The 21,948-nt window shown below is 40.0% G+C and overlaps 1 protein-coding gene across 3 annotated transcripts in view; it reads left to right on the forward strand.

Annotated features, from left to right (window-relative positions):
* Nucleotides 1-21,948, forward strand: part of SCN10A (sodium voltage-gated channel alpha subunit 10) — a 93,371-nt gene that overhangs the window by 36,872 nt on the left and 34,551 nt on the right. For all 3 annotated transcript variants that reach the window (XM_025870888.2, XM_025870897.2, XM_025870906.2), the window contains 2 exons: nt 9,178-9,416; nt 12,411-12,584. In XM_025870888.2, the coding sequence (XP_025726673.2) occupies nt 9,178-9,416; nt 12,411-12,584 (413 nt within the window). The remainder of the gene's footprint in view (nt 1-9,177; nt 9,417-12,410; nt 12,585-21,948) is intronic.

Below are 21,948 nucleotides of genomic sequence, written 5' to 3' on the forward strand. Positions count from 1 at the left end.
GCACTGGTTCAAGGCCACCTGACACTCAAGTTCCCAAAGAGCATGACTGCACCCTCCTTACCCTGAGTATAAAGCCTTGTCTTCTTATCCAGCCTTTATTTTGCCTCAGGGTATGGAAAATATGGCCTTTGTCCTGTCCAGTTACCTGTCTCCCCTAGACAAATTTAACATGTACTGGGCTAAAGGAGGGAGAGGAAGCTTGGATGCTGGTGTGTTTCTAAGAAAGGGCTCTCTGTGTGCTCCCCCACCAGTCCTGGGCTGAATCCTAACTTTGAGGGAGGGTATGACAAAACAAAAAAGGAAACAAACAAAAAAAAGATGTTTGAGGGATTTGAAAACAGAACCAATCTATGCTTTACTTTCTAGGTGAAGCGAGAGGTAGCAAGTCTTAGGAAAAGACCCACATACCCAGCATGGCACAGAAACTGTACAGTAGAGCAGGCAGATAACCCACCTGGGTAGGAAAGACCTGAAGCAGCCCCAGAGAGTGCCCTGTGACCTGCATGGCAGGAGAGTAGCTGGATGATGACCTTGCCCCCACTGAGGGCTGGAGAAGGAAGTGAGTAAGAGGCAAAGAGGGAACAGCCATCTGGGCGGCTCTCCCACCAGAAACCACATGGGAACTACGATGACTCATAAAATACACTTGGCAATGACCAAGGACCAGCTCAACACTCCACTCTTGGTGAACCCTGGGCCCTCCAGAACTCAGACACAACTTAAGAAGGTGAAGTAGTAGCAGACATTGAATTAACTAAAACAAGGTCCCCAGGTTGGGGACTTGCAGTATATATTGAATTCAATCATGGGGGGAAAAACCTGTAAGTTACATTTCTTGCATATGTGAGTTTTTTGTGAAATGTGCACACATTTCGGTAACAACAGTGTGTACATATTATACATATTCTCTCATATTATTTTCCCTCATTAGTCATTATTTAAAAATCACATTTCATTGTAATAATGTCTGTATGCCTAGCATTTTTCATGGCTGTTTAGAATGTAACCATGCTGCTATGCTTGTGATTTTTTATTGGCCAGGTGAGTTGCTTGGATCCTTTTTTCTTTTTGCTATTAGCCATCAAACAGTTAACGTTAAATACAAACAGCTTGCTTTTTCATTTATTCCCCAGAATTATCAAGCTTCCTCCTTTTTTTTTTTTCATTTATTTACTCTTCAACAAGCATTTGTTCAGCACCTACTATATGTCTGGCATTATTCTGGTGCTGGGAAGTCAGTGGTGAACAAGATAGAAGCCTGCACACATGGAATTTACATTCTGGGGACCAGGGTATACAGATAATAAACACAAGTAGATATTTAGGTAGTAATAAGAACCAGGAAAAAAATAAAGTAGGGAAGGAGATGGGGAATAGAGGCCTACAGAGGGGCTATTTCAGATAAGGTAGGTGCAGAAGGCCATTCTCCCTAAGGAGACCAGAAATCTGAATGAAGTAAGGGATTCAGACTTACGAGAACCTAGGGAAGAGAGTTCTAGACAGATGAATGGCAAATGCAATGTATTTTGCAGGAATGAGACAATTTTAAAAATGAGTGTTCCAAACACAGCCCAACTCAGGTAAGAGCAAAAGAGGTCTCAGAATCAATGAGAAACAACAGAGGATAATAGTTAAGAACACAGATCCTGGAGCTAAACTGCCTGGGTTTGCATCCTGGCTCTGCCACATAGGGTAAGCTGTGCAACTTTGGAGCTCCATTAACTGCTCTATGCTTCAATTGCCTCACCTGTAAAATAGTGAAAATGTATTTATCTTGTAATGTTTTTTGAGGATTAAGTGAATTAGCATAAGTAAAGTGCTCAGACCACAACGGGCACTTAGTAAATATTCAGCAGATGTTGGCTATTCTTGTTTACTCAATTGTAAACGAGGGCAGAGATGTGTTTGTTTTGCTCACAGTTAGATTTCCAGTACCTGGAAGAGCAGTGCTTGGCATATGGTAGGCATTCAACAAACAGTTGTTGAATGAATGGTGAATGAGAGTGATACACAAAAGTGACATTTGGGGATGATGCTGATTATAATGACCTGCACTGATAAATAGGAAGAGAATAAGGAATGGTCAGATATCCTGAGGTAGGACAGACTCCCCTCAAGGAAGATGCTGTGTGAATAGACTAGGAAAAGCAGGAGACACACTGACATTTTTGAGAGAATCTGGGTAAAGACAACTTCACATTAGGGCAAAGAGGTCAAAGTTGTTTGAGTGTAGGGCATTCTTCTCTGGCTGGACATAATACACACGACACTCACAGAGTACATGGCACTGTCTGAGTTGTGATAGGATTTACAGAGGCTACCTCTTTGGGAGTGATTGTGCCTGAGAAAGTTTGGCTCAAGCCAATAAGAACTTGGCAATTCACTGAGCTCAGGGTATGTGAACCATCTATGCTTGGCACACAAGCTAAGACTTGACAGTTGTCCAGACCGGAAGACCAGAAGCAGGAGCACAGCAGTAAGTACAACACTGTCTCTGCCTTCATGCTGAGTGGGAGAGAGGGACTTGGAACAAGTTATTACCAGGGTGCTGAGTGTCTTGAAGGAGAAGTGCAGGATGCTAAAGGAAATATGGTAAGTTTAACCTGGAGTTGGGGAAGTATTCCAAGCAGAAAGGACAGCAAAATCTCTGAAGAAGAAAAGAGCATAATATTTGAAGAAATGAAAAATCCTGATATGGCAGGAACACAGAGGGCAAGGAGCAGAGGGGCTCAAAATAAGGCTGGAGAGATGGACCAGGGCCAAACCTACAGAACTTCCTATACCAAATTAAGGATTTTGGACTTCATCCTAAAAGCAGTGAGGTGCCATTAAAGGATTGGAGGCAGGGGAGCTAGATTTGCATTTTGTAAAGGTTACTCCGAATACATGTAGAGAATGGAATTAAGAGGGGAAGAGTGTTGGCAAGGAAACCAGTTGGGAGGAAACCAGCTGAGAGATGGCAGTGCCTGGACTTTGGGGTGGTAGCAGTAGGAGTGTTGGGAAATGGGGGATTAAGAGCTATCTAAGGGACATAAGATTCAGGACTTGGTGGTTCACATGGTTCTGGCATAAGCAACTGAAGGGATACTGGTGCAACAGCTCATAAAAGGAATACTTTAGGGGGATTCACTGGGGAAAGATGAGAGGAAAGATCATAAATTGAGTCTGGGACATAGCGGGTTTCAGGGACCCTTGAGAAATTCAGGTAAGGATTTCCAGTAGGAAGTCAGATTTGCAATAAACGGGTCTAGAACTTAGAAGATGAGGGTGACCTAGAAATACATATTTGAAAGCTGTTTCAATGTAGATGGTAATTTTGGAAAGGTGCAAGTGGATAAAATGACAAGGGAATTGAGTAAGAAGAGAAGACCTGGGGCAGATTTCTAAAGAAATTATAATGTTTAGTGATTGAGCAGAAGAGACAGAGCCAGCAGAGGAAGCTGAGAAGGAATGTTCAGAAATAGGAGAAGACCCAGAAGAATACAACACAGACCCAGGGGTCTGAATTCCTTCAGAAAGAATAGAAAAGTCAAAAGAGGCAATGCTGTAGAAAAATCAAGTAAAATCAAGCCCAAAAAGAGTCCAGGGGCTTTAGTTACAGGGATGTCTTTGGTGATCCAAGAAGTGAGGATTGGCAGAGTAGGGGAAGAGTTGACGAATGGAGGTGTGGTGGGAGGAGAAGGAGATACTGTATATAGACAACTTTTTCAAAAGTTTGTCTGTGAAGGGAAGGAAATAGTAAAACATCACCAGGGTGTAAGTAGCATTGCTTATTTATTTTCTTGTATGGAGTTTTAAAAAAGTATACTTACATGCTAATGGGGAGGATCTATGAGAATGGAAAAGACTGAAGATAAAGGAAAGAGAGAGAATATTCAATAGATTCCTGACGTGGCAGGAAAGGATGCACAAGTGGAGAGTATTAATAGGAGAAATGGCATCTCTAATTGTAGCAGAAGGAAAGGAAGAAATTTCTTTCTGGATTAGCTTTCTGCAGGAGATTCTTTTAGGGGAAGAGCTGTGATCATGTTCCAAGCTAGCAAGTGCATGATTCTCTTAGACTCTGTATCTCCCCAGACATTCAAGATCAGCAATGTGAAGGCTGTTTACAAGGCTGAGTCTTTTCCTGTCCTGCCTCACAGACAGGCGCTTCCTGCCATAATGGCGCATCTGCAAGATTTCTCATGCAACACTGCTTCCTGTGCTTTTTAGTGCCAAAATAGGTCCAGGGAAGTGCTTGCTTTTGTTTCAACTAGAGATTGTTGATTTTGCCCCCAGGATGTGTCAACTGCTTTAGAAAACTATGCTTTGCCAGTTTACATATCTATCATCTCAAGTGTCCTTTCAGAGCATTCTCCTGTACTCTGACTGACCTGTGCTTTATTTGATAACCTTTGCACAGAACTTATGATTTGAGTTCTACAGATGTTTCCTAGTTTCATCAAAAATAGAGTTTGCATTTCTATTTCTCAGGTTTGATGCCTTTAGTGGTTTCTGGAAGCAGAGGGGCAGCACATTCTTTTATTTATTATTTTCAGTTTTGGAGGAATAATTGACAAAACTGTAAGATATTTAAAGTGTATGTTGTGATGATTTGATACATGGATATATTGTGAAAGGATTTCCCTATCTAGGTAATGAACACATCTGTCACACCTCACATATTCATCTTTTTTTTTTTTAAGATTCTACATAGAAGTGATACCGTGTAGTATCAGTATTTACCTTGCTCTGTCTGACTTATTTCACTTGGCATAATGCCCTCAAGTTTGAGGGCAAACTCCAAGATTTCCTTCTTTCTCATGGTTCAATAATATTCCCGTGTTGGGCGGAGGGGTGTGTATGGGTGGGTGGGTGTGTCTCTCATCTTCTTTATCCATTCATCTATTGATGGACACTTAGATTGTTTCCATATCTTGGCTATTGTGAATAAGGCAGCAATAAACATGGGGAGTGCAGATGTCTCTTTGAGATAGTGATTTCGTTTCCTTTGGATATACCCAGATGTGGAATTGCTGGATCACATGGGAGTTCTATTTTTAATGTTTTGAGGAATCTCCATACTGTTTTCCACAGTGGCTACATCAACTTACATCCCCTCCAGCAGTGCACAAGATTCCCTTTTTTCCACATCCTTGCCAACACTTATTATCTCTTGTGTTTTTGATGACAGCCATTCTAACAGGTGTAAAGTTATATCTCATTGTGATTTTAATTGCATTTCCCTGCTGATTCGTGATGTGAGCACCTTTTCATGTACCTGTTGGCCATTTGTATGTCTTCTTTGGAAAAAATATCTATTCAGTTCCTTTGCCCATTTAAAAATCAGGTTATTTGTTTTTCTGCTACTGATTTGTAGGAGTTATTTGTATATTTTAGATATTAACTCTTTATCAGATAAGCGGCATGCAAATATTTTCTCTCATTCCATAAGCTGCCTTTTCCTTTTGTTGATGGTTTGCTTTGCTGTGCAGAAGCTTTTTAGTTTGATGTTATTCTATGTGTTTACATTTGCTTAGATGACTTGCTTTTGGTATCAAATCCACAAAATCATTGCCAAGAATTTGCATTTCTATTTCTCGGTCTCCTGGATGCTTTTGTTGATTTCTGGAAGTAGAAAGAGCAGCACATTCTTTGTTCCATTATTTTAAATAAAATCTCTTTATCAAATTTTTATTTAGAACATTTTTGTTTGAATAGGCAATATGTTTTTTTTTTAAGGTTTTATTTATTTATTTGACAGAGAGAGACACAGCGAGAGAGGGAACACAAGCAGGGGGAGTGGGAGAGGGAGAAGCAGGCTTCCCGTGGAGCAAGGAGCCTGATGCGGGGCTTGATCCAAGGACCCTGGGATCATGACCTGAGCCGAAAGCAGATGCTTAATGACTGAGCCACCCAGGCGCCCCTGAATAGGCAATATGTTATACAGGTTTTAAAACATACTAAAGGACATATAAAAAAGGGGAAATATTCCTCTGTCTATCCAACTCTCCTCTCCAGAAACATGTCCAAACCAGTTGTTTTGTGTTTCCTCCCAAAAATATTCTATTATGTTCAATCAAAAAATATATAGTCTTTCTTCTCCCTTGCAAATGGTAGCATATCATATATGCTATTCTGTGCCATAATTTTTTTCTATGAATATATTTTGAAAACCATTCCACGTAAGTACCCTTATACTTTCCATTAACTGTTAGTATTATGTTGTATAGACATACCATAATTTAGTTAGCCATTTCCTTCTTGATGGGAAGTAAATTCTGCAGTCAATACATCTCTTTCTACATGTACTATAGGTTAAATGCCTCGAAGTGAAATTGCTTTGTCATAGGGGGTAAGCATTTTTAGTTTTGAGCAATGGATGTTCTGCATAAATATATCAACTTTCACCCACCCAAGCAATGCGTGATACTGGCTTTCAATCCACATCCTCCCAAACACAATTTTCAACTGTCTTATCTTTGTTAATCTGTTCTATGAAATAATATCTTCTTATTTTGCATTTACCTCATTTTGAGTATTATTGGACATCTTTTCAAATATTTATAAGCCACTTGAATTTTCCCTTTAGAAACTGTGTAATCATTTTTCTATTGGTTTGGTCTTTTTCTCATTGATTTTTAAGAGTTCTTACATATTAATGAAATGAGCATTTTGTCTATGACATGAGCCACCGTTATTTTTCTCAGTTAATTTTTTACTTTATTTGACAAAATGTTTTGAAGATTTTTAAGGCTTACAAGGATTATAAGTCATTACAACAGTGTGATAGTAAAAATAAATAGTTTGATCTATGGAAGAGAAATGGACACTTGCTTATGAAAGTATATGGGCCTATATGGAAATAACTTATGACCAAAATGAAATTTCAAATCCTTTGGAAAATGAGATATTATGCAATATACAGTGTGGATGTAAATAACCAGAGGTTTGAAAAAAATAAACTGGATCAATATCTTAATCCTTACTCAAAATAAACTCCAAATGCACTAAAATTTTAAGGGAAAGGTAAAGCTACAAAAGAACTAGAAGAAAATGTGAATAGGTATTTTTTTAAATCTTGAGGTAAGAATAGCTTATATGCAAGGCATGAAAGCAAGAAAACACAAAGAACAATGCAGATAAATTTGACTACACACAATTTTTTAATTTACTTCTGGGAAAATAAAACAGCAAAATTTGGGAGCATATATTTATTTGTATAAATTCCTTTCTTTTGAAAAAATATATATAGCAAAAAAATTCAAATACTACAGATGCATATACAATGCAAACTATGTCTCTCTCCTACTAAAGATTCTTGCTGCTCCCCAGGATCCTAGTGCACTCTCAGTTTCTCTTGTATCCTTCATGCAATATTCTATGCATTCACACACACACACACACACACACACACACACATCACATCACATCACATATATATAGTTTTTTTTTTACATCTCCATAGATAAATCTGTCTCATCTTTTTTCATAATGGACTTTATCAGTTGTTTCTATTATTATTATTATTATTTAGATTTTATTTATTTGACACAGAGATAGAGAGCATAAGTAGGCAGAGTGGCAGGCAGAGGGAGAAGCAGACACCCCGCTGATCAGGGAACCCAATGCGGGGCTCGATCCCAGGACCCTGGGATCACGACCTGAGCTGAAGGCAGACGTTTAACTGACTGAGCCACCCAGGCGCCCCAGTTGTTTCTATTATTATTATTATATTATTCTTATAAACAATGGACATCATCTTTCCTTGCCACGTGGTCTGGTATATCTGCAGAGTGCATATCTTACAGGGGAATTTATAGATAGACCTAAAGCTACATAGTTGCCCTCTGTTGAGGACACATCCACATGGAGATTTAGTGGAAGCAGCTAGAGATGAGCCTGGTACTTAAGGAAAAGATCAGAAACTCGACATATAATCTGGGGGCAGATAGCATAGGGACAGGTTTTTTAAGATTGGGATTACCTAGAGAGAGAAAAAAAGAAATATCAAGGAAAGAATGCTTGAATCTCTAACATTCAGAGACAGGAAAAGGAGAGACAGGAACTTAAATTGAGAAGAAGCAGTCACTGATATGGGAGAAAAACCAAGAGGTTGTGATGTCTTGGAAGATAGACAAGGGATTTCAAGGAGAGCATTACAAATTCTGTCCAATGCTGTGAGAGGCAGAGTAAGGGGATAACTAGAAATTGATAATTTGAGTGTGGAAGAGGTAAAAGCCTGATTCCAGGGGTCAGGGAGGGAACAGAAGTGAGAAAGTTAAGTGTAGAAAACTCTTACAAGGAATTTTGCTGTGAAGGGGACAGTAGATGAAGAATAACAAGGGTTCCAGGGAGATCTTTTGAAGAGATACACTTAAAGCATGTTCATGTGCTGATGGGAATAGTCTAGAGGGCAGAGAAAGGGGATGACAGAGGCCTTGAGCAGGTACACAGGTAAGAGTAGAGTGAGCTCATGTGCTGGGCAGGATACAGAACATGGGAATGGACTTGTAGATTCCTTGGAGACTCAGTGAAAGGAAGAAGGGGAAGTTCTTTTGTGAGTGATTCTATATTCTGAGGGAAATCAAAAGGAGCTGGTCAGCAAAGAGAGAGTAGATAGGGGGAAGTTGGAGGGGAGAGAGGAAATGAGAAATGTTAGTCTGGAAGACTGAAGAAGTGGACTGAAATGGAGAAACAGCAGGATTTCTGGATTGTGACAAACTGGGGCTCATGAATTGCTAGTGGGACCAGTCAGCATGGTTGTATAGTTTTTCTATATAGTTTTCTATACAACCAGGTTTACATAGTTGGGTGTAGGTGCAGAGGGGTCTGCATGTTCAGGGGAGAAGAGGAGTGGAGAAGGGCAAAGGAACTGAGGGTGTCTGCAAGGGGGTATATGGAGGGGTGGACGTGAAATCTAAGCCAGGTAAACTGAGAACTAAGAACATGATGTATAGGTGATGGGCAATTAAAAAGTGTAGGGTCCATGTTTTGGGGGACTAAATGGGGACAGAGATTGGGCTGCACTTGCTGGACTGAAGGAGCTCAGAAAGTAGGAAATGGTCATCAGAGCAGGGTGCTGGGGTGGAGACTACAAGTGGTATTAGTATTGACAAGGTCTAGGGGATGAACAGGGGATGGGAGTCTGAGGGGATACATGGCTGACAGCTGTCATCGACCACATCTGTGATACAGAATTCGAGGAGTCTGAATGGAGGTGCCCACCCTGCTTGACCAGCTTGGCTCAGAAGTATCTGATCTGGGAGTGCTGCCCCATGTGGGTGAAGCTCAAGATGCTTCTCTTTGGAATTGTGACAGACCCCTTTGCAGAGCTCACCATCACCTTGTGCATTGTGGTGAACACAGTCTTCATGGCCATGGAGCACCACGGCATGAGCGCCGCCTTCGAAGCCATGCTCCACATAGGCAACATTGTGAGTACACTGGCAGCCTTGGCCCAGCTGTCATGGAGGGGGGACTTTGGGTGGGTTGGCAGCGTGCCTTCATTCACTGGAGTGTTGATACAGCTAGCTGAGAGCAGAGGGGTGGTGTTGGACATGTGGTGGCACTGAGAGCAGGAAGTCAAGTCTGGAGAGCCAGGCTAAGCTGGTGCAAATTGCTTTTGGACAAACCAGCACAGGGAAATGGACTTAGAGAGTCCTGACTGAGGGGCAGCTAGCTCCCTCTTTATAGAACTTAGGTCAGGCCCTTGAATTCTCTGGATCTCAGCTGCCTCTATGTTGAAATTAGGATAAATGTCACTTCCCCACCTAAAGACAGCCTATGAACTTGAAGAGTTTCCTCCTAGTTCTATTGCTTTTATGACTGCAAAACACAGTGGTGGTGGTTTTTCAATGATGTCATTTAAGGGCAGACAAAGTGGGGGTGGGGCGGGGAAGACAATTGGGAGGGAGGGAACATGGAAATGTTGCTGTTGTAACAAAAGCACCAGGGAGTCCAAACTTTTCTTTTGTATCTGGTTTGGACAGTATGCTACTTTAAGTTGTCCTCCATTATTTCTTTTTAGTATTATTTGCTTTTAAAGATAAAACCCATACTGGACTTCACTACACGGTAAGCAGAAGCTAAGAAGGTCGGGATCCTGCCTCCATGTCCCCTGCAGAGTCCACCCCACTAGAGGTGGCCTGTTTGGTCTGCCAGGATCGTCCCTCTCTTCCAACTCCGATAGGCTATAGACTTAGGTAGAAGGAAGAGTCTCAGGGGAAATGTGACTACTCTTCCCTAGAAACCTCCCGTTCTCCCAGAATCCAGTGATGTGAAGAGGATTCCAGCAGATCCTGGGACACTATGGAACCAGCATAGCATGCCTTATGTTTTGGCAGCACCTGGGCTGAGAGGCCACGTTCTATTTAAAGTTGATATGAAGAGGGGAAGTGGAAAGAGAAGGAAGAGTCTATTTTCAAGAAGTCAGCATAGACCACAGAGGGTCTTATGGAAGAGACCTCAAAGCTCACACTCTCATTTTATAGCTGGAGAAGTTGTAACAAGAAAGGAAAAAGGCCTTTACCATTGGGACAGAGCATAGTGCCATGTTTTAAAAAGAAAGCAAGAAAGGCAGGCAGAGTTTGGTGCTTTTTAAGTGTTATCTTTACGACACAACAATGCTATGAGGCTATCACCACTCTCACAGCCCAAAGAGGGCACTGAGACTAAGAGAGATTGAGTATCCTGCCCAAGATGGCACAGCCTGTGATGATGGAGCCAGTTGACCCAGGTCTCAGTAGGACACAGGACCTCAGCGCTACCCTACCACACCTCACTTATCTACAAAGGGCACTCTGTGCATGCTCTTTGAATTACACAGTTGCAGTCTGTGGTATTAGGCAGATCACTTAAACTCCCAGCCTTTCCTTCTCTGTAAACCACCTCTGTTTCCCAGGCTGGTGAGAGGCTTTGCTAAGAGCAAATGAGAGAATAGCACCCAACCCTTCTTCCTTACTTGTCTCCTTTCCCTGCTACTTTTCCCGTGACCTGAGCCTGGGCTTGACCTCTCTCAGTGTCAGAATCCTGTCCTGTTTAAGACAAACTAAAGACACTCAGAGCTGAAAGAATCTTAGAATTTATTATTATTGTTCTAGTTTAACAGCTATTATTTATTAATGAGTTACTATTGGCCAGGACCTTTGCTGAGAATTGCATATGCATTATCTCATATTATGCCCATTATACAGATGAGGAAATTGACTTGTGTCTGCTTTCACAAGCTCAGACATGGCTAAGTTGGATTTTTATCTGGGTCTGTGTTGCCCTACAATCCAAGGTTTTTTTAAATAACTGAACCAGATTGACTTCTCATTTAGATAATTACATAATAATTATTATCCTAATGATTATCCATCTCTACCACCATTCATATGAAAACACTGAAGCATGGGTTCTTTTTTTTTAATAAGATAACTTTAATATTCAGATTGGAAAATGTTAAGAATTGATATTAAGTAGTATGTGCAAGTAATAGGAAAATGAACATGCTTGTGCATTACTGATGGGAACATAGATCAGTAGCACCTTTTAGGAAAGCATTATGGCATTGTCAATTAAATTTTAAATTTACACACCAATTATTCCCATTCTAAGTGTCTTTAGAAATACACAAATGTGTCTACCAGGATATTCTTTTTTTAAAATTTGTTATTGTTATGTTAATCACCATACATTACATCATTAGTTTTGGATGTAGTGTTCCATGATTCATTGTTTGTGCGTAACACCCAGTGCTCCACGCGGAACGTGCCCTCTTCAATACCCATCACCAGGCTAACCCATCCCCCCACCCCCCTCCCCTCTAGAACCCTCAGTTTGTTTTTCAGAGTTCATTGCCTCTCATGGTTCGTCTCCCCCTCTGATTCCCCCCGCCTTCATCCTTCCCCTCCTGCTATCTTCTTCTTTTTTTTTTTCTTAACATATATTGCATTATTTGTTTCAGAGGAACAGATCTGTGATTCAACAGTCTTGCACAATTCACAGCACTCGCCATAGCACATACCCTCCCCAATGTCTATCACCCAGCCACCCCATCCCTCCCACCCCCCCACCACTCCAGCAACCCTCAGTTTGTTTCCTGAGATTAAGAATTCCTCGTATCAGTGAGGTCATATGATACATGTCTTTCTCTGATTGACTTATTTCCCTCAGCATAACACCCTCCAGTTCCATCCACGTCGTTGAAGCATGGGTTCTAATGCATATCTCCTAAGCACTGGTCCAGAGATTTCTCTATGCTGTCATGCTGAGTGTTCCCATCCCCAGTCCTTCAAGAGCCCACAGAGTATACAGAAACTGAATAAAAACAAAATAAAATTATTTGTTATTTTATTTTTAAAGTAGACATTACCCTGTTGCCCTATTTGTTATTACCCCCTGGCCCCACAGACCCTGCTGAGATGGATCCTTGTTTCCAACCACAGGTCTTTACTGTGTTTTTCACTGCTGAAATGGTCTTCAAAATCATTGCCTTCGACCCCTACTATTACTTCCAGAAGAGATGGAACATCTTTGACAGCATCATTGTCACTGTGAGCCTGATAGAGCTGGGTGCGGCCAAGAAGGGGAGCCTGTCAGTGCTGCGGACATTCCGCTTGGTAATGTTCTGTCTTGGCAACTTGGGGAGACTCCTTCCACATTCAGGGAGCCACACCCCTCAGAACAGATACTGTCCTTTGGGAACCTCACCAGCCAGCAAACTCTTCCTCTCCTGTCCCTGTGCAGGAAGCTGGAGACTTGATCCTTTCTACTTACTCAAAGTGGGGGCATGCCTTCTCATTTCTGGGCCTGGGACCCTTCATCTGCACCCTCCTGTTCTCTTATCAAATAACAATAACAATGATAATCATAGCAGCTATTGTTTCTTGAGCACTGACAATGTGTCAGGCACAGTGCTAACCCCTTGACATAACATGGCATGGCTTGTTAGCGTGGGCTAATGACCATCCTCAGTATTCTCTCAGTGCCAACTAGGGTCCAGTGTCCAGCTTTGGAAAGAGAGGACAGAGTGAAGGAGAGAATGCCCAGCAATCTCATCAGGTCCACTTCTAGGCCAGAAAGTCTGCTTGGGGCCTGTGGGAGCCACAAAGCAGCACTGAGCTCCCCGAGTTGGTTTACCTGCAGGGGGTGGCAAACTCAAAGGCCTGCAGGAATCAAGCAGGTAATGACATAAAGCCAGCCAAGCAAGAGATCTTGGCCCTGGATATTTGTCCCACGTACACAGGTAGGCAGACCCAACACAGAGCATGACTCCAGAGAGAGGCATTTACACAGGAGTCAGGGTGACTTATGCCAAAGAGGTGGCCCTATCCATCATTGTCATAGTTTGCAACTTTTCATGAGAAACAAGAAATCCAGATTTTAATACTGGCTACTAATCCAATTTTTAAAAAGGCACTCTAAAAGCCAAAATGAAGCACATCCTGGGACACATTTGTGTCATAGACCACCAGTTAGTGAAATCTGTCTGAGATGATGTCTTTCATTGTCCTATGGAGAGAAGGGCATAGTGGGCCTACAGGGCCCTTTACCCGTAACTTGGAAACTTGAGAAGATAGGAATTAAAACACTTTTTTTAGTGTTTTCGAAGGACAGATTTTTAGAAGGACATTTTTAGAAGGACAGATTTCTCTAAATATCTAGAAAACGATGTCAAGAGCCAGGCCACCAGTTGATGGTCTGGGTAAGACACCCATGCACAAACTTTGAGGGAGCAGGATTCCATACTCCCTATGCCCTGGGAGGGCCTGATGTTAGTTTCCTACTAAAATATGAACATTTTTGGCACACTTGGAGAAATACAAGCTTGGTGTTTCAAGTCTACATGCTTCTTTTGCCAATTCCATGAAGCCTGTATTCTCAAACAACCACAAATTGACAGGTTTACTCCATAGCCTAGGCCTACAGAATTCTCCAGGCACCTGCCCCTCTACCCCCACCTTCCTGATCCTGACATGCTGCTCATCTCACCATTCCCTAACTATGGCCACCAACCCCATGCTTTCCTGGGGGCCTTCAGTCCTCCTCCTCCACCATCTCCCCATTTCTCATTACCTGACTTAGATACCATGCTTCATCAGTATTACTATACCCTTGAAAGAAACTCAACTACCTTTTGGCTCTAGCCCTTCACATTTGGCAAAACCCTAGCAAATATTGAAGTTGAAACCAAATATTCCCTCTGTCTATCATTCTATCCCAAAGCCCAGCATGTAGTAGGAACTCAATAAACACTGTTGACTGAAAGAAAGGAGGAAAAAAAGGAAAGAAGGAAGAAATGAAAATTCTGTGTCTTCTTTCTTGCTTTTTGCTCCCTCTCAAAGTAACGTTGCCTAACTTCCCATTGTTGAAATCCTGGCTCCATGCATCCACTGGTCTGTCCGTGTAGCTATACCACATGTCTTAAATACTGCCATTACCTTGAGGGTGTCTGTGTTTGTAAGACAAGTAACCCATCTTGTTTTACTTCTTCAAGAATATCTCGGCCCCTGCACCTCCATATATTCATTTTAGAATAAACATGCCAAGTTACATCCCCCACATACACACAAAACTATTGTTCTTTCTATTGGGACTATAATAATTTATACATCAATTTGGGAAGAAACACAACCTTTACATTATGTAGTCTTCTGACCTATGAAAAGAGCACACTTTCCGTTTTTTTAATCTTTCAATAGTTGTATAATCTCTCCCTAAAGTTTTATAATTTTTTCCATAAGGAATTTTCTCCATCTTTTGTTAGATTTATTCCTAGATATTCCCTAGTTCATTATGCTATTATAAATGAAATCTCTTTTTAAATGTCCTTTACTGAGTGTTGTTTTTTTTTTGCTAACATTTTGCTACTTAGTACTTTTGTATCCAGAAATTTCTTATTAATTCTGATTTATCTATATAATCTCTTAAATTTTTTAACACAATCATATCATATGCAAATAGTGAGTTTTGTTTCTTTTTTTCTAATGCTTATAACATTTGGTTCTTTTAACTACACTATTGTGATGATTAGGATGTCCAGCATACTGTTGAAAGGAAGTGTGAATAGCAGACATCCTTGCTGATGTTTTCCTGATCTTAAAGAGAATGCTTTCAATATTTCACCGAGTCTAATTTTTTTTTTAAAGATAAAAAAGAAACCTTATCGGTTTAGGAAATTCTCTTTTGTTAAGAATATTCATCATGAATGGATGTTTAATTTTATCAGACAATTGTCCTGCATGTATTAAGATAATCAAATGATTTTTGTACAATGGAAGATTCAGTTTGCTTATAATTTGCTTAAAATTTTTTCATCTGTATTGATGAGTAATATTTGGCTTGTAATTTTCCTTCCTACGTTGCACTTGCCAGGTGTTAGCATCTAGGTATCAAGGTTGTGCTAATTTCCATAAAAAGAGGTGACAAGTAGTCCTCTTCCTCTACCCCCAGTCTTTGGGTAAGATTGGAATTACTTATTCCTTATAGGGTTAGTAGAATTCACCAATGAGGCCATTTGAGGTCAAGATTTTTCATGACTGACTTAATTTTCTTACTGGCTGTGGGACTAGTCAGGTTTTCTGTTTCTCAAATTGGTTTTGGTAAGTTATCTTTTTCTAAAAATTTCCCTTATCTAAATTTTCAAGTTTCTTGGCATAAAGTCGTGTATGCTATGCCATTATATTTTAAGGGTCTATATCACCTGCACTTATGTTACCTTTTTTTCTTTAAAAATGCTGATTTGTGTTTTCTCTCATCTGTTCTTATTAGCCTTGCCAAAGGTCCTCAATTTAATTAGTCTTTTCAAGGAACCAACTTTTAGCTCATTGGTCTCCTCTCCTTCATTGATTTTTTCTATTTCAAGTAATCCTGCATCTTATCTTAATTACATCCTCCATCCTACATATTTTACGCTTTTCTAACTTCTTAAGATGGAATTTTCAACCTATTTTCCTTTCCAATATATTCATTGAAGACTTCATTTCCTTCTAAGAAATGCTTTAATGTGTAGAATTTTCCTTATTGTTTGGGTCTAAATATTTTCTAATTTCAAATTTGATTTCTTCTTTGACTCAAAGGTTAATTAGAAGCACGGTTTTTAATTTCTGGTTATTTTATGCCATCGAGTTCTAGCTTAATTTTATTATAGTCAGAGAACATACACTGCATGTTTAATGTTTTGAAATTTATTGTAATGTTCTTTTGACCTAGCATGTTGAAAATGTTCCTTATTCACTTGAAAAGGTGTCTTCTGTGGTTGTACGGTACAATACTCTCTGCATATATCCATCGGGTAAAGAAAGTTCATTGTGTGGTCCAAATATTCCAAATCCCTGATTATTTTTGTCTGCCTGTTCTAGCAATTACTGAGATGGTAGTGTATAAAAATATCTCCCACTATGATTATGGCATGGTCTGTTTCTCCTTATGGTTCTATCTTGAGGCTGTGTTATTAGATGCATACATATTTTAAGTTGTTATATCTTCCCTGTAAAGTGAAACTTTTATCAGTAAGGATTGACCTTCTTTCTCCCTAAAAATGCTTTGTGCCTTAAAAAAAATCTCAACTGCTTCATATTAATTAAATAACCCTGTTTTCCTTTGATATAGAATTTGCATGATGTATCTTTATCCATCTTTTTCTTGAGAACTTTGTATATATTTAGGATTTTTGTATAAGTCTTGTAAATAGCATACAGTCAGATTTTGGATTCTTATTTACTTCTGACAATCCAATCTTTGTCTTTTAACCAAAACATTTAGCCCACTTACTTTATTGTGAATACTGATATGTTTGGATTTGTGTCTATCATTATATTTTGGGGTTTCTATTTGCTTCATCTGTCCTAGTATTTTTGTATTCTCTTCTTCAATTATTTTTTTAAGATTTTATTTATTTATTTATTTGAGAGAGAGAGCGAGAGCATAAGCAGTGGTGGTGGGGGAGACAGAGGGAGAGGGAGAAGCAGGCTCCCTGCTGGGCTTGGTCCCAGGACCCTGGAATTATGAAATGAGCTGAAGGCAGACGCTTAACCAACTGAGTCACCCAGGCGCCCCCTCTCTTCCTCAATTCCTGATTTATTTTGGACTGTTTATTTTTCCTGTTCCATTTTTCTCCTTTATTGGTTTGCAAACCTCTCTGCTTTTATTCTTTGAGTGGTTACCTTAGGGATTATTTAATTAAAGTCAAAAGTTAGCTAAGACCTTTACTTTCCAAGACCACTTTTCACTCCAGTTATCCCTTCCCAACTTACTACTGTGCTAAGCATTTTAATTTTATCTTGCTTTTAAAAAGCTATATGATTTAATCAATCATAAATAATTCCCAACTTACTATTATGTTAAGTATTTTAATTTTATCTTGTTTAAAAAAAGCTATGTGACTTAATCGATGATAAATAATTCTAGCTGTTGTACAAATAATCCCCAAAAGTCCATAGCTTAACCCAGTCAAGGTTTATTTCTCACTCATGCCATCTTCTGGTGCAAGCCAGTCAGCTCCAGGTGGGACTCTCAAGAAGTGACGTTGCCACATCCAAGGAAGGTCTGTACATTCTTCGAAGCTTGCCTCCTGCTTGTGGAAACATGGCCAAGACTAGTCTTCAGCTTTAAACAGTCAAAGGCTCTTTCAATCAGGGCTCATGGTTTCTTTTGCAATGCAATTCCTTCAAAACTTAGGTGGCTTCAGACCTTTCTGTGGTCTGTGACAAAGTTCTCAATTCCTCTTTTTTTCTTTGCTTTCTCATCCCCATGCCTTTCTCTTTAAACTAGTGACTCTCAAATGGTGGTTAGGGCATTTAGAGAACCTTTGCTAAGATTTGCTTCATTTCAATTGAAAGATTTAATTGGTCTTCAATACTTAAAGACTTAATCCTATTGCTTAACTGATTGGGATCTAAAACAGTATACTTTCCTAAAACTTCAAGGCTCTAAATTTCTGGATTCTATTTCCTTTTATTTCTTATTAATCAGCCAAATATTCTCCAAGCTCATCTCTTTCTTGTAACAGCTTGACAGATGTAACCATCTACATCTGACCCACAGTACTAAGGTTCTGTTTTATAAACCCTTCCCCTAGGGCTACTGGCCCACAAGGCTCATGATCAGCCCCAGAATTATCACAGGCAATAGTTCTGCCATTGCAACACAGATCAGCACTTTTCTTCTTACATCAGTTTTCTTGTTGTCCACAACATGACCACTAAGCCAGTGCCACACATTTGATGTCTTGGAATGGCAACAGCTCTTTTCAATGTACCAGTTTCTACATTACTCAAGATAAGTACAACTAGTTACTGTGACAATCTCTACATCTGTGAGTTGACATAATATAGGTTTCTGTTTCACAACATATTCAGTGCTGGTTGGGAAGTTCTCCTGGAGTGTCTGCTCCATGGAGTGACTCAGGGATTCAGGATGATATGATGTCACCATCTTCAATGGGTGACCTCTACAGTGGCCGTGGGAGGGGATGAGAAAGTGCATTGGTGTTTTATGGCTATGCCTGAAAGTAGCATATACTACTTCTGTCTCCATCTGCACTCCATTAGCCAGAATCCAATAACATGACCTCAACTATTTGCAATTAAAGGTGGAAAACAGTCTTCCTTTGTGTCTGAGAGGAGCAGAAGTGAATGGTGACCATATAGTCAGTCTCTGCCATGCCCCATGAGACTTTATTGTTGTATCCACTCAATGCTTATTTAGATTAACCCTCATGCTTAGCACATCCTTGCTTTTTTTACATTCTTGCATGTGATACTTTCCCTCTGCCTGAAGTAGATTTTTTAGAGTTTCTTTAAGTGAAGGTCTTCTGGCAGGAACCTCTCTCAGTTTCATTTGTCTGAAATTTGCCATTCAGTTTGCTTTTGTCTTTAAGAGCAATTTCTAATGAATGTAAAGAAAGTTGATAGTTCTTAGTTACTTTATCTCAGTTCATTGAAGATATTATTTATTCCACAGTGTTCTAGCCTCTATTGTTGCTGATGAGCAATCAGCTTTCAATTTAACTGTTGTTCTTTTCTCTCTGGATGCTTTTAAAATCTTCTCTTTGTCTTTGCTGTTCTATGATCTCATTAGCATGTGTCTAGGTATGGGTTTATTTATTTTTTCATTTTAATGCTTAAAATTCTTCGATTTCTTGAATCTACAGATTTGTGATTTTCTTCAGTTCCAGAAAGTCCCTAGACATTCTATGGGCAAACCTAGACTCCATACCACTCTTTTTCTTCTCTTGCACTTTTATTAGATGTATATTAAACTCTCCCACTCTATTCTCTGTGTTCTTATGTCTTTTTGATATTTTCCATCTATATTTTTCTGGCTACCTGCTGGATAATTTCTTCTGATATATCTTCAATTCATTAATTCTTTCCTAAACTGTATCACATCTGATGTGAAACTCCTCCATAGAGTTTTTTAATGTTGTATTATATTTTTCATTTCTAGAAATTCTATTTAGTTATTTTTCAAAACTTATTATTATTTATAGTTTCTTGTTCTCTTCACATATCTTCCAGTTTGTGTTTTATTTCTTTAAGCATATTATATCTAATTATACTGTTATCTCTGGCTAATAATTTTATTACCTAAGGAAATTGAATGGCAGTTTCCACATACACATCCTGGATCTCAGTCCCTCGTGATGACTCATTATTATGTATTTGTTTGTTTTACTGCAACTCATAGACACTTTTGGGTGGGGGTGCTTTGAGACCTGGGATGCAGGCTGGTTTCTTCAGAAAGTATTTGCATTCACTTTGGCAAGGCACTTTGTAGGTTTGCTCTAAATTAAATTCTTACGTTGAAATAACTTAGTAATGTGAATTCTAGCCAAAATCCTGTGTGAGCACCACTTTGGGGTCCAAATTCTCAGTGTCAGTTTCCCACCCTCTACCTGGACCAGACATTTAATTTTCCTGGCATTCTCCTGGTTTTATTTCTGGTTTGTCTTTACATGGAAGTTAGAGCTCTTTGGGATCTAGTCTTAAAGGGGGGAGAAATTCCTGTTAGACCTTCTACCTTAGACAGGCCCTGAGATAAGTTTCCTGCTCTCCATGCTTCATGAGACCATTAAAACCTATGCTAGATTCACTTGGTTTTGCAAATGTCTTCAGAGAAAATGCCAGCTTCAACAATCTGTTTATATATCTGAATTCCCATATTTATTTAATTTCTGGCTAAAGAATTTACTTACTTTATTGATAGATCATTAACACAACTTACATTTTATTATCCAGCATTTTTAAAGACTTTATGTATTTATTTGATAGAGAGAAAGCTAAAGACAGAGCATAAGCAGAGGGGGAGGGGCAAAAGGAGGGAGACAAGCAGACTCCCTGCTGAGCAGGGAGCCCAACGTGGGGCTCAATTCCAGGACCCTCGGATCAGGACCTGAGCCAAAAGCAGACACTTAACTGACTGAGCACCCCAGGCACCCCTATCCAGCATTTTTAATAACTTTTTGATGGAAAGGAAAACCCAAGGGGGATCCAGTATAGTCTACCATATTACCCTCTGTATTGATATTTGTCATAAGGCCCACTTCATCACCAAGTGGTGACCTCCCCAGGAGAGGACAGACTTACCTTTAGACTTACTTTTCATTCTATTCTAAAAGCAAAGCATCTTAATTAAGGTAAGTTGAAAATATAAAGAAAAGCTTAACTCTAAGATTCGAGATATTTGGATATATTTCCATACAAATATGTCCATGCTACCAACTTGGTTTATTTCCTTCCAGTCTTTTCCCCTCTAAATAGAAGTTTTTGTATTATGAGATTCACTACAGAAATGGTTAATTAAATGCGAAGCAATATTCAGCAGCATATAAAAGCAACAATTTATAAATCTTATGTGATATTATAAAGAAGTTCTTTTTGAGGTGCCCCTGGGTGACTCAGTTGATTAAGCATCTGCCTTTGGCTCAGGTCATGATCCCAGGGTCCTGGGATCCAGCCCCGAATCAGGCTCCCTGCTCAGCAGGGAGTCTGCTTCTCCCTCTCCCTCTGCCTCTCTCCCCAGCTTGTGCTCTCTCTCTCTCTCTCACTCACTCTCTCTCAAATAAATAAATAAAATCTTAGAAAAAAAAAGAAAGTCAATTTGATGTAATGTTAAGCTGGGCAAAGTGTAGAGAAAGCAATTGCATGGGGGTGGAGGTGAGATTCTCGGGAATCATGGACGCATGTGGGGCTGCTCTCCTGGACCACTCACTCTAGGCACCAACAAGAGCCAGACAGCTCATTCGGGGACTCTACAGCAGGCACTCTGTAACTGTGTGTTGACTGATAGCTAACACTAGGGGCCCCCAAGCCCAGATATCTCTAGAACAGCAAGTAAAGGGACCTTGTTCTCTTGCCTTCTGTAAAGACAATAAAAGAATTCATAGAGGACCATTCGATTCATGCCCTCTAATGACAATTACACACAACTTACTTGCAGTTTAACCTAAGCTTAGTTATGGACAATAAATTGCTACCTAACAGGACTCTAATATTAATTTCTAAACTCCCCACCCCCACCCCAACTAACTTAAGGAACCAGTGGAAACTTCTATTCGATTAAGGCAAGAGTCAAGGCCTGGTCCTTTGCTTATGGCCAGTGAGCATGCCCATGTGTCCCTCATTGTCCCTAGTCGTGCCCCACAAGGGCCCTACTCCAGTCTCTGCCTTTGTACTTGTCCAGAGTTTACTGTGAAAGTGGAAACCTGTAGCAATGATATTGCTAAGGAAACTGGCATTCTCCCAATACCCTCCACAAAACGGCTCCATCTAGTTTCCAACGCTCAGTGTTTGTTTGGGCTTATGTGCTGCCTCTATGTTTAGTCTACGAAACTGGTGTCTTAGACTCTGCTTCCAGTATGAGGAGAATAACTTCCAGGTTGGGTCTAAGGTGAACATAGACCATTGCACGCCCCCTACCCCACCATCACAAAGAGAGGTGGGAATGGAACTTCCTGTATAAGAGGATTAAACCTCCCTTGGG

Source organism: Callorhinus ursinus, unplaced genomic scaffold (genome assembly GCF_003265705.2).
Source record: "Callorhinus ursinus isolate GAN/ISIS: 27379988/994484 unplaced genomic scaffold, GSC_fseal_2.0 scaffold1, whole genome shotgun sequence".
Classification (NCBI taxonomy): domain Eukaryota; kingdom Metazoa; phylum Chordata; class Mammalia; order Carnivora; family Otariidae; genus Callorhinus; species Callorhinus ursinus.